We start from the raw sequence: 17,191 nt of genomic DNA, 5'->3' as shown, positions 1-17,191 counted from the left end.
CACACTTATCTCGCGTGAGTATAGCCAGCACTATCAAGAGAAAGTTAACTACCCAATGAAGAAGGAACACCCGACTTCTGAGTCTAGAAGATCTCACTAGTGTGTTGAGAAGCATAGGAAGCGACCCAGTTGGTTGCCCTATTCGCCTCCTAGTACACATGCACGGCCTAAAAAGTATTGCACTCCCTCACCAACCACCGGATGTCGCCAACAAGTGGGTGCTCTACTCCCCTGCGGCCTTCATCTAGAATCCACTCCACCACCACTGTCGAGTCTCCATCCAGAATGATGTACCTAGATCCTAGCACTTGTCTCGCATAGGAAATACCTTGCCATGCTGTCTGGAGCTCCACCCCCAGCACCGATTCCTCAAAGGAATGACTCGCCCCAAAGTAGCCACCAGCCTGGAGGCTTGATCTCTGAAATCTCTTCTTTCATGGCATCCTCCTAAACACCAATGCCCTTGTCCTTATCATATGAAGTGGGTTCTAACTGATCAACAATAGTAGAAGCATAACAATAAGGAAAAGAAGAACAATCCCAATCTCCATACATGTCACCTACTTTCTTCTCTCTCTTGCTTCTCTGCAATGGTGATGGATCCTCGGGAGCTTCAGGTTCGACTTTATATAACTTCATGTCTTTATTTTCTCTAATACTATGTTCATTTTCTTTATGAGTACCCGAAGTAGGCAAAGATGAAGAAGACTCTGGATGTTGAGCTAAAGAAGGGAAAGAAGGTTCACTAATTTTTGTGGAAACAACATCCTTCTAAGATACTCGGTCCTCATCAGAAACTAATCTAAACTCACCAACTAGGAAATAGAATCCATCAAAAGACCACCAAGAAGAGCCCATACATTTGCACCACCGCACAGCAAATTCTTAGAAGCTCTTCAACCACGCCAATGCTAGAGATAGTAGTATCTTTAGTCATGATGATTCAGCTTTTGAATCACCAAATAAAAATTCACACGTTTACACCACCACACAACAAGTTACTGAAAGTACTTCAATCCCGTCGAGCTACGAACATACGAATAACCAATCTCCAAGCCTATAGCTCTAATACCATGTAGAATGACACATTATACGGAGTAGATCGACCGTGCCGACCTAAGATTTAGAACAAACACCACACAAAAAATAGAAAAGAGATATTGAAAGAAAACTCATTAGGAGAGAGAAAAAAATATTTAATTAAAAAATTGCATTCTCATTCATCACCAAGAAAGACAACCTCACTCCCTCTTTCTCTCTTTTCTTACGCCACACTAAAGGAGATACTTTAAATAAAGTATTATATGAGTGAGATGTTTAATTCCTACTGAAATTCAAAAACCAACACTCACTAAAAGATAAGACTTGATAACTACTAAGGATCGTTTGGTATGCGAGAAGAATTTTTTTTACTGGAATGTTTTTTTCCAAAAAGATGATTCCTGAATATGATGCTTGAAAAAATGGTTTTGTCATGTTTCGTTGATTATGAAAAAGTAACACATTTTAAAGTGGCTTATGTTTAGTTGAGCATTTATTTTTCTAAAAAAGTTGTATGAAATGCCTATTGCACCGAAAGATTTTACTTATGGATTTTGATGGCTTAATAGTACTTTTAGAAAAAAAAACGACCCCAATTTCTAGCCAGTGAGAAAGTAGCTTTTTCATATCCTCAATAGATTTCTTTTTTCCCCATAAAACATAGAAATCTTATTCCCATAGAAATATTATTTTCTCATCTCTCTTTTTCAAAAACTCCAACCATGTTTTTGTTTTCTTGTTGACCATACTTTCACTCTTCTTTTTCCGCGAGGCAAATAAGTCCTAAAGAATGACGATAACTATTCTATAAGAAATAACTAAGTAGAATAAAATTACAAATAGAATCTAACATAAGTAGGATAAGCAATGACTCTCAACAACCGTACATGCCGCCAATGACAGCTACTCATTCTTACAGCGATGCACTAAGATAAGCACGTGATGAATGAGGTCCACAAAATGGTGTGCACAGCCACATGGTGCACACCTTGTGGAATATAATTTCTCCCATAAGAATGTTACACCCATGTTCTTCCCTTAAGGACTAGTGGTCCTGTCCCATCCCCCGCTAGGCTCCGAAAAGAACTAGGGTCCGAAAAGAACTGGACGGATGTTTTCTTCTGATGAATGAGGACCCACAAATCCACAACTACAGGTACTTAACTGGCACAATTTATCTGAATTCCAAAGGCAAGCAAATGAATGTGGCTTTTGGATGATAATTAAAACATCCATAAACAGGCATGTCGATTTTGTTCTTCTGGAGAACAGATTGTAATCTTGCCCGATTTCGAGGTCGCGATGAGTGGTGTCAGGCTAGAATTAGAACCTGACCGAAACTTGATCTACAGACTACCTGCCAACGGGCACACAACCTACTGAGGCCATTTAAGGTGGAAGCTAATTTAGGATTGGACTACCAAGTAGATAGAATTTTTTTATATAGATTTCGGACCATTTCATTTGCGTTATAGCTCAAATCCCTTTGTAGTCCTAAGCTATTATTCAATGATGCAGCATGTACATTATATAATTTCTAACTTGTGTGTATGTGTGTGTATATATAAAAGACATCTCCATGGACAGGCATTCGTTTAGAGTCCCCATCTTAGAAAATAAGGTCCTGCTTTGAAAGCAGAGTGCTCCTAAAACTAACTTGGATGACATTCTCCTTTATATACTTGATCCTGTGCTCACATTGATCTCCTATGAGCACAACCAACTACATTACTAATAAGAAGACTACACAAAGAAGAAGATTGGATCCAAAAAAAATTTTCAGAATGATGAGCAACAAATAAGATAGACTTTTTTATCTTTCACGAAGCTATATCAAATATGTGCAAAAAAAACATAAATATCATTCTCAAAATTTAAATTTATATAAATATTTTTTTAAAACTTATATTTATTTTTATATCATTATAAAATACTATTTTTGTATAGATGCATTGTTCTAAAATCATTAATAAAAACTATATTTATTTTAAGTAAAAATAAAATAAAATTTTAAAATTATTTTTATTTTTCATAATGATTATTTTATAAATAATTTTTACACATCTACCTGGATGATAAGAATAAAAAAATAAAATAGCAATACAAATATTTTACAAAAATATGCATACAAATATTACTTTTTAAAAAATATTTATATAAAATTCGATATTTAAAAGAGTATTTATGAAAAAACTCAAAAAAAAATTTATCCATCATCAGAAGTAAGAAGCAAAGCCCAGACCAACTAAAAAACTATAGAGCGATGGCAGTTAAAAGCAAAAACAAGAGCAGATCCCATCCTACTCCTGCCTCTGTACAAACAAAACATACCAAAATATCAAAGTACTCCTCCCCACCCTTTTCGTGTTATTAATCAGCCCCTAACTACTGTAGGAGTGCTGACCCCTCGAAAACAAGTGGCTCCAAGAGAGGGAGGGGATTACTTAAAACCTTAGTAAGAACTATAATTAAGTAAATAAAACACCATATTTTTTTCTTTTTTCCCCCTTAATCTAATAATGTTATTGATCGAGGGCATTGGGGCCGGAACAGTAGTTGAGGATGGGGTTCCAGATCCACTGCACCAAGAACTGCCTCCCGCCGACGCCGTTCAGGTTGTACGCCGCGCCGCTCCGGCTATCCACCAGGATCTGGCCGGTGTACGCCCCGCCGCCGCCGGTCCCGTAGATCCCCTCGCAGAGGTCGGCGATCTCCGTCGGGAAGCTCGGGTCGCTGCCGGCGTACCACGCGTTCGCCAGCGGGTTCGACGCCATCTCCGCCAGCTCGTGCGCCACCACGCTCACCATCCCATCCACCCCCACGTCCCCATTCGGCGGCTGCCCCGCCGACCGAGCTCCGGGAACGTAGTCCGGCACAGCGAAGGGGTAGGCGCAAACCCCAGGGCATTTCGCGGCGGAGTTGCCGACCCACGCGTAGGGGAGAGTGTAGCCCACGATGGATGGGAAGGTGAAGTAGTGGAAGCCGCAGACCTGGCCGCAGAAGTCCTGGACGGCGACGTCGGTGGAGGTGAGGAGAAGGTAAAGGCCTCCACGTGGGTTGACGGGGAGGGGGCGGGTCCGGGCGGTGATAGCGGCGCCGATGACGGACTGGATGGAGAGGCGGGTGAGGGATTTGCCGTGGGAGTAGCGGCGGTCGTCCTTCTCGGCGCCGAGGAGGACGGTGCGGGAGACGTTGGCGCCGGTCTGGTCGCCGTAGAGCTGCACGGTGCGCCACCAGGCGGCGACGGAGGGGGAGGGGACGGCGGCGGGGTCGGCCGGCGAGATGGAGCGTAGGAAGGCGCGGAGGATTCGCTTCTGGGAGGGGTTCCATGCGCCGTACCAGATGGGGTAAATGGTGATGTTGGTTGTGAGAACGGGGCCCATATGGTACATCAGGTGGACGAACTCCGACGAGCCCTCGTACTTCTTGGACACCCCGATATCCGTCATCGTCCCACCTCCATTTCCGGTGATGTTGGTGGCGTTCAGCACAGCTTGCGGCCACGGCCTCCAAGCCAACACCGTCGCCGCCGGCGCGACGAGCAGCAGAAGCAAAAGAACGGCCGGCGAGCTCATTAGCAGCTCACCTGGAACGGAGGGAAGTGGGAGATGGACGGTTTCAAGTGGTGGAAGAGGGTATAAGTTTGGCTTGGTTTATATAGGAAGAAGGCACCCTTTTTCCGCAGTTTAATTTCTAATTAGGAAAGAAAAAGAAAAAGGAGGGCTTTATTTTGAGGCGCGCCGTGAGGATGCGGGAGGAGGGGAAAGGCGGGTAATGGATGACAGGTAGGATGTTTTACTGTCTAGCTGTCAGAGTGGGGCCCACGTACCCCCGGGGGGGGGGGGGGGTATTGAGCCTAGAAATAGGGGTGGATTTCAGGCCAGTGGCCGGTCGACACGTACACTCTCGTAAATACGAGACGTAGGGTCCACACGGGTGGAGATATTTGGCGGACGGTGGTGATCGAATTGGGGGTGCGGAGGAGCAGAAGGAGTCGAAACACTGGGGCCCACAGTCCGGCGTCCGGGAGAAGGGAGGGGTTGGGATGGGATCACCAGTCCGGTGAGGATAGGCGAGTGAATTGGGGCTTCAGATGGTTGGATCGGGGAGTGGGCCCTTTGGGCTCTGCGTTGGGGCCTACAGTGGAGGAGAGTGTCCTCAATCACGGAGCGGATTGCCGGGAGGCAGGGCCGCAAATGATTTGGGAGGAGGGCGAGGAAATCTTTTGTGGAACATTCCACTCCCACCACCCCAGCGGCTATAGATTTTATGGAAGAAAATGTTGGAGGTGGAGAGTACTCGGTCTGGCTTGGATGCGCGTCAGATCTAGAATCTAGGGTTGGTTCTTGGAAGATGAGTTCCTTTAATTAAGCAAATGGGTCTTCCTCGTAAACAAACCTATGATCTTTTGTTAAGATACCATTAGAGCATTTAGGAGTGATTTGGTTCAATAAAATATTTTTTCTCAAATGGTAATATCGGAAAAAAATGATTTTTGTATATTTGGTTGGTTATGAAAAAATAATATATTTCAGTATAGTTTATGTTTGGTTGAGCACCTATTTTTTTGAAAAAATTGTGTAAATATATATTATGCTCTTAATAAAAGAAAAGGCTTTACCCCATTATATCTAAAAATTTAAGGGGAGTTTTGAGAAAATAATTATCTCAATTTTCAGCTGGTGTGGGAATTGGACTTTTATATGCCCCACATAATTTTTTTCTATAAAATGTGAAAAAAAATTAATTCCATAGAAAAATTATTTTTTTATCTCTTTCTTTTGAAAACTTCAATCAAATATGAGATATTTCTCTATTTTTCCGTTGACCACACTTTCCTGCTTCTCTTCCCTCGAACCAAATATATCCTTAAAATAGTGGGAAGGAAATAGGCCATATTTTGAGATGGAATGAGGTAGAAATTCGTTCTCTCGAGTCATTTTATACATGTCGAATAGGAGCTGGAAATAGATGATCATGCGTAATTGAGTGAAGTATGAGATGTACATCATGCTCCATTGTGCAAATACGCATATGTCTGGTAACTAAAAATCGGACTTCTTCAATTCAAACAAATGGGAGAGGATCCAAACTCCTCTACCATTAATTTCACTTAAACTCCATACATTAGTGGTATATTAGTTAATCACAGCCTTTAATCCTCAGCCTCGCTGCGGCTAGAATAATCATCAACCTGTGGTTCAGTTCAATTGGCTTTGTTGGATTGACATTGGGTGCTAATGGTAGTGCTTTAGCTACATGATCTATCAAGTGGAAGATGTTTCCCCATGATACGGTCTATGAAGCTGTACATGAATACCTGCCACCCCAATGACACTGGTCTTGCATTTTAAGAGTGCTCTCCCTTCTCCACGGAAAGAACTGGTGCATTCACACTCACTAAACCTGTCTTTGATGCGCCATCTTGGTGGTTGAATCTAGAACCTGAATCGTCGTTCACATGCAAAAGGCTGCATTAATTTATGGTCGTGCCTGGAGGAAACCAAAGCTCATGGGAAAGGGGAGAGCCTTGGAGGAGAGTATCCCTGGAGGGGTATCTCTTTCTCCCTCCAAAAAAAAAAAAAAAAAAAAAAAAAAAAAATCCTTCTTTGTGCAAATCCACCATTGGATTTGCATGAATCCATCATTGGATCATCTACTAGTGCTTTGAGATCTATGTAAACAGATACATAATGGTATAATTTGGAGCATTTTGAGATATGCGAAATGGGTGACCTAATGGTGGATTCATGCAAAGGCAACTAAATCCTTCTTCAGCATGAAAGATACAACCCTCATCTCTCGACAACCATGGTTGCTAATTAAATTAAGATCTTGTCTAGTGGCATAGGTTCCAGCTGCCATCTTAAGTCAAGCCAACTTGAGGCCCATTTGTTTTTTTTATGTTTTATTTTAGAAAATCTAAGAAGAAAATGAACTTGAGTGAACAATGTTCATGGTGAAATCTTTTTGGTTTTTTAATTTTAAATTGTTTGTAAAATCTCTGCAGTCTTTGACAACAAAGTTTTTCAAAAAAAATAAATAAAAATAAAACAAAAAATGGCAGAAGTTTTATGCAAATGCTATCTTCGAGTTTAATCTCTATGAATGTTTCATTAACTTGTAGAGATAAACAAAAATATAAACATAAAATTGATGTCAAATAGGTATTTATTAATTAAAATTCAGTTTCATAAATCAAAGTATTGATGTAGTGCCTATACATACACAGCTAGGAAGATGTAGGTTGCATTATGTTTAGTCCATGGGTCCCTTGGAAGGGTCCTACAACCCTAACATTAGTGTGTTGATCCGGGCATCCACTCGACACACGATCATCCTTGATGGGTTCCAAACAATATGGTCCCACCGGGCATAGTTGAACATTTCATTCAAGTTCTATAATGATATCTTCATCTAGGAAAAGAAAATGAGGATGAACAAGTACATGAGTATAATACTAAAGTTGTCAAAACAAGCTCATAGGATCATGATTATATAGCGAGCCAAATTAAGCACCTACACTATGACTTACTGAGGGTGCAAGAACCTAATGTTTCTCATGAAAAGAAAAGCCAAGTTGTGATTTTCTATTGAACTTTGTAAAATTATCGATAGTTGGTTAGCTTTTTTAAAATTGCTTATAGAGTAGGTACGATTAAGCATAATAATTGGATGCAATGAAATTAGAACAATTAATTTTTCATAAGAAATGATAGTAACATGAAAATAAAACATTGCAATACCTCTTCTTAAATAAGAATTAGATGCTTGAAGTTATATCTGTTCTTAAACAATGTCACAATGGTATGATATAAGCAAAATAACCAATGAAGCAACACCAGACAAGTTAATGTAGTCTACAAAAAAGAAAACTCTTCTAGGGGAAGAGAATCAATAATTAAATCTATCGCTCAGGTAACTAAATCTTGCTTTGTAAAAGAACTAAACCCTCAAGAATTCCAAAATATTATTCATGAGAAGATTCGTTTAGATCTTTGAAAAAGAAAAGAAAGCTAAAGAAGAAAACAATATATTCAGGTTGAATTTTGTATGTTATGCAAATTTTTTCGAGAACACACCATTTGAGATGGGAGACAAGTGAATCGGACTTGTCCGAACCGTCGCAGAGTATGGCTAACAATCAAAGATTCTGAGTTCAAGTCTTGGATGGTGCATCCCTAAGGATTTCAAATAGGATAAGTATGGTAAAGGGCTCCCTCCCTATCTCTAAAAAAGATATGGAAAAGAAAAATTTTTGTTTGCTCAACATTGAAGATCCACTTGTAACTTCCGATTTATGGTGCACCGACTAGGGTTCCTGGGCATAAAACAATCTAACCTCATGAAAAAAGGGAAATATGAAACTTCATGAAGAACTCAAAAGGTTATGGAAATAAATGTAAATAATCATATTAGGCTTTGTTTGATAGTGATATGATTAACTGCTCGAATCCATGTAATGTTGAGTTATTACATATTGAACAATAATATGGAATGCGATCTTATAGACATCTTCTTCAAGTATGTAAATTTAGTTAAAACCAACTCTTGGAAGCTCTGGCCAGTTTGGTTAGGTACCAAATTGCTCATAGACCGGCTCCTTAGCACCCTATACATCAATTAAACTCCATCAGAGAAGCTAGCTTTTTATGAAGACAGCATTTGGTCAGGAATAGGCACTCGTATGTCAGTGATGACAACCTCCACCAAGCTTTGGTTCTAGAATAGAAGCACCATTTTTGTCCCGAATGAGTCTCTAGCAAATCTATTAACTTAGATGGTTGATGGGAGCAGGTCATGACCCTCAGACTTGGCCAGTTTTATCCACAACTCCTCATGGCTATCTAGTTGTATAGCCACCTGCATCTTTGGTGATATTGTGGAAGCACTAAAGTTACCTGGTGGTTGGAAGGGATGATGAATAGCAGGCGGACCATCCATGATCAAATGTAAACAATATCCCCCTCTTCCTACGTTGCCTTACCTACCGGTGTGTTTCGCATCTTCGTAGGCTAAGGATTGCAAAGAGCCAATTTTTCTTTCAGGGAGAAGGTGCGAACCAATTTTTCTTGCTAGCGGTCTCTCCGCATCTTGCACATCTAGTTCGCACCGCCTTTCCTAAAAGTACTTTATGAGGTGGATCATCGGTATTAATCATTAGTATGGTGGCACACCTAGGTATCAATGCAAGGTTTGACTTTGGTGAAAAAGGAACTCTAAGCTATCACTGTGATAACCTTATACATGTGATGTCCAACCTTGCCTATAGTTGCGAGCAAGTTTCGAGTATTTAGAAATATCTAATCCTACCGCCAACTTCGTCCACTTGGATAAACCCTAAAGTATTCATAGATTCTTTTTCTATGATCGATGTGCGACACATACCCTATACTGCATACTCGAATGCCTCCAAGACTTATGTCACTTTATCATCCTTCGTTATGAAAAACAAATAGGTATAGACAATGTTGCTAGGGTTCACCTTCGCTTGCTATTGAATGATGTTCTCTAGCTTCGCCAAAGCCCCATAAGTGCAAGGCTTTTTGCCGATCACTTTGGCAGCATCAATTTCCAAGCTGGACTCTCAATAATAGGTCTCGAATGAGGCATCTTCATCTAGGTCTCTTCTAAAATATTCTAAAGCTCAATGCAAGCTTGGATAGGGCTAATCAAATAAATTTGGCCTCTAGAAGTGGCATCTAGCGAACACTTTGCTTGAATCCAATGATGAACTGGTAGGCTGATTATCCAGTTGTTGACAAGGGTTGGATAGTTTGGTTTATGGCCATTTAAGTTCCATACTAAAGAATTGGGCATGCAAGCAATCCCCTATTTTCTACCTACAAATAATAACATTACACGGCAAGTAGTATACCACCCAAAGGCAATTTTAGTCAACAATCTTGGAAAAAGTTAATCCATCGCATGCCATCCCACCACATTGAATTTTGATTTGGCTAATATGTTCCACTGAGGACTAGTTATCCTCTTTAGTGAGCGCCCCCCGCCCCCCCCATAAAGGAGGTGGTTCTGGATCATGCTAAGGTGGCTCATCTATCACTGATGAACTTAGACCACCACCTATTCGGCTTTAGCAATTGGGGTGTCGGTTTCAATTCTCTATTGACTAAGCATTGTCTTTGAAAAACACTATAATGTCGTGCTAGGCACAATCTACTGCACTATGGTTGTCCATTATTCACTCATGTGTGCCATGGAGCCTCAATGAATCTATGTTGCAAAGTCCCCTAGTCCACATAGCTTATGAGTCGGGTCTACTCTGATACCATTTATAACAACATAGGACCTCATCCAAAATAGCTTGCCGGAAGGTATTATTTAGGTTCCTTAATTCTGTATTAGTATTTAAGATTTATTCAGCGAATAACAAATATGGGACTAAATACACGCTCGTATGGATCCTCACAAACATAGTTACAGGTGGATTTACTCTTCACTATCAAGCTAATACAACATCTATTTGCTTGATGTAGGGTAGGTCTCTCTGATTGTCACATAGTGAGAATGCAAATATTAAACTAAGATAAAAAGGACTAGGAGTCCATAATGCACAAATATTGCTGGATTGTTGGTGTTTTCAGAGCATGCCCCTCTGTCCGGATCTTGGACTTCTTTTACAGAGAGAATTCTGAGATTATTGGTTAAGATAAGAAGATGGGCTAGTGGATGGTGTTAGCAATATATCTCCTAACTAAATAAATAAATCTATAAATTCAATTAATAAAAAATCTTAAAGGAAATAATATACATGCATATCATTCGGCATCCAAATAATTCTATTTTAATACAAAATAAATCTATTCTAGCACAAAGTAAATCTATGCATTTAATAAGTTTATATCATAGAATTTCAAATCCTACCAATCTACAAATATTAAATTAAAAATAAAGGTAGAAGAAAGTAGCCTGATTGAAAGCAGATCGAAGCGCGTAGACGCTGTCCCAAAGAAGTATTTGCCCCCACGTACGGGTCACCCGGCAATTCTTCTCGGAGATACGACGACCCTACAACCTCTTCTTCGGCACGTCTCAGAAGAAGTCAAAACGAACCCGATCGGACTTGCAGATCCAGCAAAGAGCAGTATGAAAAGAATAAAATAAAACTGAATAAAAATGTAAAAATGAAAATCGGAAGTGGCTAAGGGGAAGAAGAATTTCTCCAGAGTTTTTCCACTATTTTTCTATATTTTTTTTTTGTACTCCTAAAGAGATGAAATGGAGGAGTTTATATAGGGATTTAATCGGGGGCAATATGGTCTTTTCGACGGGCGCACGCGTCCCATTTAATGCAAACGAAAACGCCCGTTGGCGTTTTCGTTTTCAAACGAGCACGCGGCCGCGGCCGCGGCCGTTTCCAAAGCGTAACGCCCGCTGGGCGTTACCCCTTTTTTTTTTCTCTCAAACGCGCACGCGGCCAAATTTCGGGCCGCGTGCGCATTTAAATTTTTTCCAACAATCCTCCACAAAAATTTAAATAATTTTAAAATCAAAATAAAATGCTGGATATCTTATATTATGTAATAGGTGTAGGTACCTTTCGGTTTGAACCTTCACTTAGTGACAATTGATTACATCTGTGGAGCCAAGGTGGTCTTAACCTTGAACCTCGGTCCATGGCTCAGATTAAATCAACAGCACACATAATATAGCCCGATCAAGGTTCTAAGCGGGTTGCGCTATTATGGCCATGCGCAGGTATCTTTCATGTGCTTTTTAGGGAATCGCCCATTTCCCATAATCGCGGCCTCACGACTGCACATATAGGTGAGTCCTAATAAGGATGCTAGCAAGGAAGCTCCTGCCTCTTGGGTCTCGGACTCATTAAGAGTTATACAAACGAACTCATCCTACCGCTTGCTTTTATGAGCACTAGCGCCATAGGGATGAGGACAACATAAAATAGTGCTCCTCTTAGTCACACTTCGGTTTGTTTCTACCCATTGAACCTTTTAAGGTTGGGTTCCCACCGTGGTGATCTATCTTTATGGGCTAAGCCCCATCCCCCTCGACAACTCTAGAACCACTGTTCTAGATAAACCTTTTGTAAGCTGATCAGCCAAATTATTTTCTGATTTTACAAAATTCAAGGCAATAACATTATTTTTCAATTTATATCTCAATGATTTATGACGTACTTTTAAGTGCCTGTTCATTTTTACATTGGCATTTTCTTGGTTGCACTTATCTATTGCAGATTTACAGTCACAGTGTAAGGAGACAAGTGGTAAAGGTGACTCATCTACAGGAAGGTCTATAAGTAGATCTCTGAGCCACTCAGCCTCAGTGCTAGTAGTGTCTAAAGCTATCAGTTCAGATTCCATGGTACTCCTAGATATTAAGGTTTGTTTGGTGGATTTCCAAGATACAGCAGCACCTCCTAGGAGAAAGACGTATCCTGTGGTGGATTTAACATCTAAGGTATCGTTGATCCAGTTGGCATCACTATAGCCTTCTAGAACAGCAGGAAACCCACTAAAATGCAAACTATAGGACTTGGTACCCTTAAGATACCTAAGAATTCTCTCTAATACTGTCCAATGATCTCTATTTGGATTAACAGTATATCTACTAAGTCTATTTACAGCATATGCTATGTCTAGCCTAGTGTAGTTTGTTAGGAATCCTAGTGAGCCTATGATTTGAGCATATAGGCTTTGAAGGACAGGAGTTCCTAAGTTCTTCTTAAGATGAGTAGAGGGATCAAATGGAGTAGAGACAGGCTGACAATCGGAATAATTAAATTTATTAAGTATCTTGTCAACATAATGACTTTGGGATAACTCAATACTTTTTGCACTTCTAATTATTTTGGTATTTAAAATTAAGTCAGCTTGTCCCAAGTCTTTCATATCAAACTTATGACTTAAAAATTGTTTTACTTCATCAATTATCTGAAGATCTGTCCCAAAGATCAGTATATCATCTACATAAAGGCACAAGATCACAAATTTGTGTCCAACTCTCTTATGATATACACATTCGTCTGTGCTATTGATTTCAAATCCAAATGTCATTATGGTTTCATCAAATTTCAAGTGCCATTGCTTGGGTGCTTGTTTAAGACCATAAAGAGATCTGACTAGTCTGCAAACTTTATTTTCTTGGCCTGGGATTTTAAATCCCTCTGGCTGGTCCATATAAATTTCTTCATTTAAGTCTCCATTTAGAAAAGCTGTCTTAACATCCATCTGATGAATCACTAATTTATGAATGGAGGCTAATGCTATAAGGACCCTAATAGTAGTAATCCTAGCTACAGGTGCATAAACATCAAAGAAATCTACACCAGGTCTCTGAGTAAAACCCTTGGCAACTAATCTAGCCTTAAATTTATCTACAGAGCCATCAGGCCTAAGTTTTTTCTTAAAGATCCATTTGCATCCTATTGTTTTACAACCAGGAGGAAGATCAGTCAATTTCCAAGTATGGTTTTGGATAATTGATTGCATCTCATTGTCCACAGCTTCTCTCCAAAAAGGTGAATCCAAAGATTTCATTGCGTCCTCAAAGGTAGTTGGAGAGTCTTCTATTAGGAAGGTATAAAAATCATCTCCAAATGTTTTCTCTACCCTGGATCTTTTACTCCTCCTAGGTTCTGCTTCTACTTCTATTTTTCTTGTCCTTATTCTACTAGAGCTACTAGCTATACCGCTATCTACTCTAGTCTTAAGTGGAAAGGTGTCTTCAAAATATGTTGCATCTCTAACTTCTATGATAGTGTTGTTATTAATATCATTTACTTCTGAACTTATCACCAGAAATCTATTGGCATTACTATTGGCTGCATAACCTATGAATATGGCATCCACTATTTTAGGGCCTATTTTCTTTCTCTTAAAATCAGGTATTTTTACTTTTGCCAAGCACCCCCACACTTTTAAATAGCTAAGATTAGGTTTTCTATGTTTCCAAACTTCATATGGGGTTAGATCATTATTTTTAGAGGGAATCCTATTAAGGATATAACAGGCTGAAACAAGAGCTTCCCCCCACAAATTTTCTGGCACTCCTGAGCTTATAAGCATGGAGTTCACCATATCCATTAAAGTCCTATTCTTCCTTTCTGCTACTCCATTTGTGATGGGGACATCAGAGCCCTTCATCCAGATGATCCTGAGCCCCCGGATTGAGCCAGACCCGTTTATTTGCATATTTATTTTATTATTTTATTTTTGGGCTTATTTGCATTCTAGGGTTTATTTGTGGTTTATTTTATTTCTGCCCTTATTTGCATTTTAGGGCTTATTTGTGTTATTTGTGGGTTCATTAGGATTTATTTCTGTGTAAGGGGGGTTTATGCAAATTGTGTATTTGGGCCCTATATATAGGGAACTATTTTCATGATTAGGGTTTAATGAATGATTAAGAATTTCTTTTCCTTCCAGATCTTATTCTTCCTCCTCCTCCTCCCCTTCTCTTCTTCCTGTGTCTCTAGAACCTCTTCTTCCTTCTTCCTCTCTTGTTCTTCCTTCTTCTCCTCTTTTTCCGCATTTGTGCGGCATCAACTTGGTATCAGAGCAAGGCTGGTTTTGCCCCTGCTGCCAAAGCCCCGATCCATCTCCCGGCTACTTCTTCCAAACCGAGAGGAAAAAAAAAAAAAAAAAAAGGAATCTCTCTCTTTCTCTCTCGGTTCAAACCAGAGGAGAAAGGAAAACCCCTTTCCACCGTCAAGCCGCACCGCCTCCATCCTCCGCCTGCGCCACCGCCAGACCTCACCCGAGCTCCAGACGTCACCCGAGCTCTTGTGCAACCTGCTCGTGCTGCCGCTCTCTTCCACGACCGCCTTCGCCGACGTCCCAGTCGACGCCGCCGCCCGCCGCGCTCCGCCTCATCTTCTGCACCACCGCCGCCATCTGTCGCCAAAAGTCCGCCACCGCCACCAGCCGGAGCTCGTGACCGGTTGCCGTCCGCGCCTGTGACCGCCTACCCGAGGTCGGCCGCCCCCGTCGCCGCAGAGCCGCGGCCGAGATCTCCGCTCCGCCCGCAAGCGCCGCCGCGAAGCGCGGCACGCCCTCCCGAATTCGTCGGGAGGTTGAAGAAGACCGGCGTTCACGGGTAAGAGCCAAACCCATTAGCCCATTACCCGCTAGCCCGAGTCCGGCTCCAACAAATCAAAAAAAAAAAAAAAGTTTCACGTGACCCACACGTGACGGGTCCGTAAAGGGTATCGGATCGGGTCAAACCCGTTAACCCGAATCCTAACGGGTCTGAGTTAAAAAAAAAAAGTAAAAAAAAAAAGAAAAAAAAAAGAAAAAAAAAAGGAAAAAAAAAAGAAAAAAAAGAAAAAAAAGAAAAAAAAAGGGTACCTGTTCATCTTCCTCACCGTGAGCACCCTCGCCACCGCCTTCGTCCGCCGTCGCCGCCCGCCTCGCCGCCTTGCCACCGCCTTCGTCACCGCGGCCGTCCGCAGCTCCGCCCGTCCTTGCCGCGACCGCCGTCGCCGTTCCACCGCCTTAGCGCCGCCTCCGCCGGGCCCTCCGCCGAGCTTTCCCTCCGAACGCCGCCTTCCCCAAGCAGACCGCCCGCAGCACTTCTTCGTGCCCTCCGAGCACGCCGCCATCGAACCACCAAGCCGCCCCACCTCTGTGCCTCTTTCTCGGCGCCAAGATCCATCTCCCTGCCTCTGCTCCGCTGCCTCGCCGCTTCTCGCTGCTTCCGCTCTCGCCCCAACCCGCGTCCGGCTCCCTTTGTCCCTCTCCTCCCCCACTTCCGCCGCCCCCGCCCCGCTCCCCTTTCCCCTCCCTTCTTCTCCGATCAAAACCCCTCCTCCCTTCAAACTCCCACGGGCCGACTCCACAGGGGTTTCATCAGGCCCCACACCCTCACACTCGCCCGCCCCTTCCTCAACCTTCGGGCCAACAAGTCTCAGGTCCGCGCCACCACCATAAGCATAATCCACCCCACCCCCTTCATCAGGCCATCACAAAACAGTATTCGGCCCATTCCTCCCCATCAGACCCAGCCTGGAAACCACCCTTTTCTTCGCAATCGGGCCACTGTCGCCAAGCACGCCACTCCTTTTCAGAGCCGCTGAGTATAGGCCTACTAATTAGAATTATTCAAGTCTGCAAATTGCTGAAGTCAAATTCGGTCCACCAATTGAAGAGCCTACCAGCTGCATTCGTGCCCCTGATCGTCGCCCCAGTCCACAAGCACACGATTTTGGTCGACTACTTCACGACAGGTGATAGGTTTCTACTTTTTCTAGCTTGTTCATTTAATTATGTTCTAGTCTCTTGCATGATAGCCATATTCTTGAAAATTTATATTGTTGTCAAAATTCAGAACATTAAACCTTTCACTTCCGAACCCATCCCATTACCCTTTAAATCTTAACATTAAATTAGCACACCCTAGTAACAGGACGTTTCTCAACATTATCCGATCAGATTACTTTAGGATCAGAACAACTGTACTACTTGATTGCAATCTAATTTCTTAAATTGAATAATCTTAATCCTTAATTCTGAATAACCGAAGTAAAAATCAGCAACATTTAAATTTTAAGTTATTTTGTGAAAACTTGCTGATTTCTGAAATCATAATAGATTGCATTAGTAGGTTGTCCTGCATCAAATCTGGTCCTGCATCATACTTATAAGGGTTTCATTAGTGACACTACATTTCACATCATCACCCAGTGTCATCAGTGCAAGCCAACCTGTAGTGATATGGAGCACTATCTCAATCAACCTAAAACACCTGTAGCTACCATGAATTCCGACATTTTGAGGTCTCTCTTAGAACAGATCATTGCCATGCGGGCTGGATACAAGGAATTCCAACAAGAGATCCGTGAGCTCGTGCAAAATTCTAGGACCCCTAAATCGCCAACCCCTGTTACAGCCCAAACTAAAATCGGTTTGGTCGCACCACCTGTAGTCCTTCCCCACTCTCCTAGGCACCAAACTCAATACTCTAGGTGTCAACAATTCGGCCATATAGCGCCCCAATGTTCCACTAAGACCTACCCGATTACTGAACCAGAAGTTAGGAACCAAGAGGCCGAATATGTCGAAGAAGTCTATGAACCAAATATAGAAGACTATGAAGAAGACTTTGAAGACGAACCTACAGAATTAGACTTTGTCCAAAATGATTCCCAAAGGGAGACTAGTGATCTAAG

General features: G+C 41.8%; 1 protein-coding gene across 1 annotated transcript; it reads right to left on the bottom strand.

Moving 5' to 3' along the window:
- Positions 1-3,287: 3,287 nt before the first annotated feature.
- LOC103723777 (protein EXORDIUM-like 3) lies at positions 3,288-4,718 on the bottom strand. Its single transcript, XM_039114790.1, has one exon. It carries the CDS (start codon positions 4,614-4,616, stop codon positions 3,564-3,566), a length of 1,053 nt encoding a protein of 350 aa, XP_038970718.1. The 5' UTR covers positions 4,617-4,718; the 3' UTR covers positions 3,288-3,563.
- Between the last annotated feature and the right edge of the window lie 12,473 nt (positions 4,719-17,191).

This window comes from Phoenix dactylifera, chromosome 17, assembly GCF_009389715.1.
Source record: "Phoenix dactylifera cultivar Barhee BC4 chromosome 17, palm_55x_up_171113_PBpolish2nd_filt_p, whole genome shotgun sequence".
In the NCBI taxonomy this organism is placed as follows: Eukaryota; Viridiplantae; Streptophyta; class Magnoliopsida; order Arecales; family Arecaceae; genus Phoenix; species Phoenix dactylifera.
Note: the sequence above shows the minus strand (reverse complement) of the source record. Positions and strands in the feature narration are given on the sequence as shown.

Bases quoted from the DNA above. Each gene is read 5' to 3' on its own strand.
- LOC103723777 (XM_039114790.1), bottom strand. From the start codon at position 4,616: ATGAGCTCGCCGGCCGTTCTTTTGCTTCTGCTGCTCGTCGCGCCGGCG.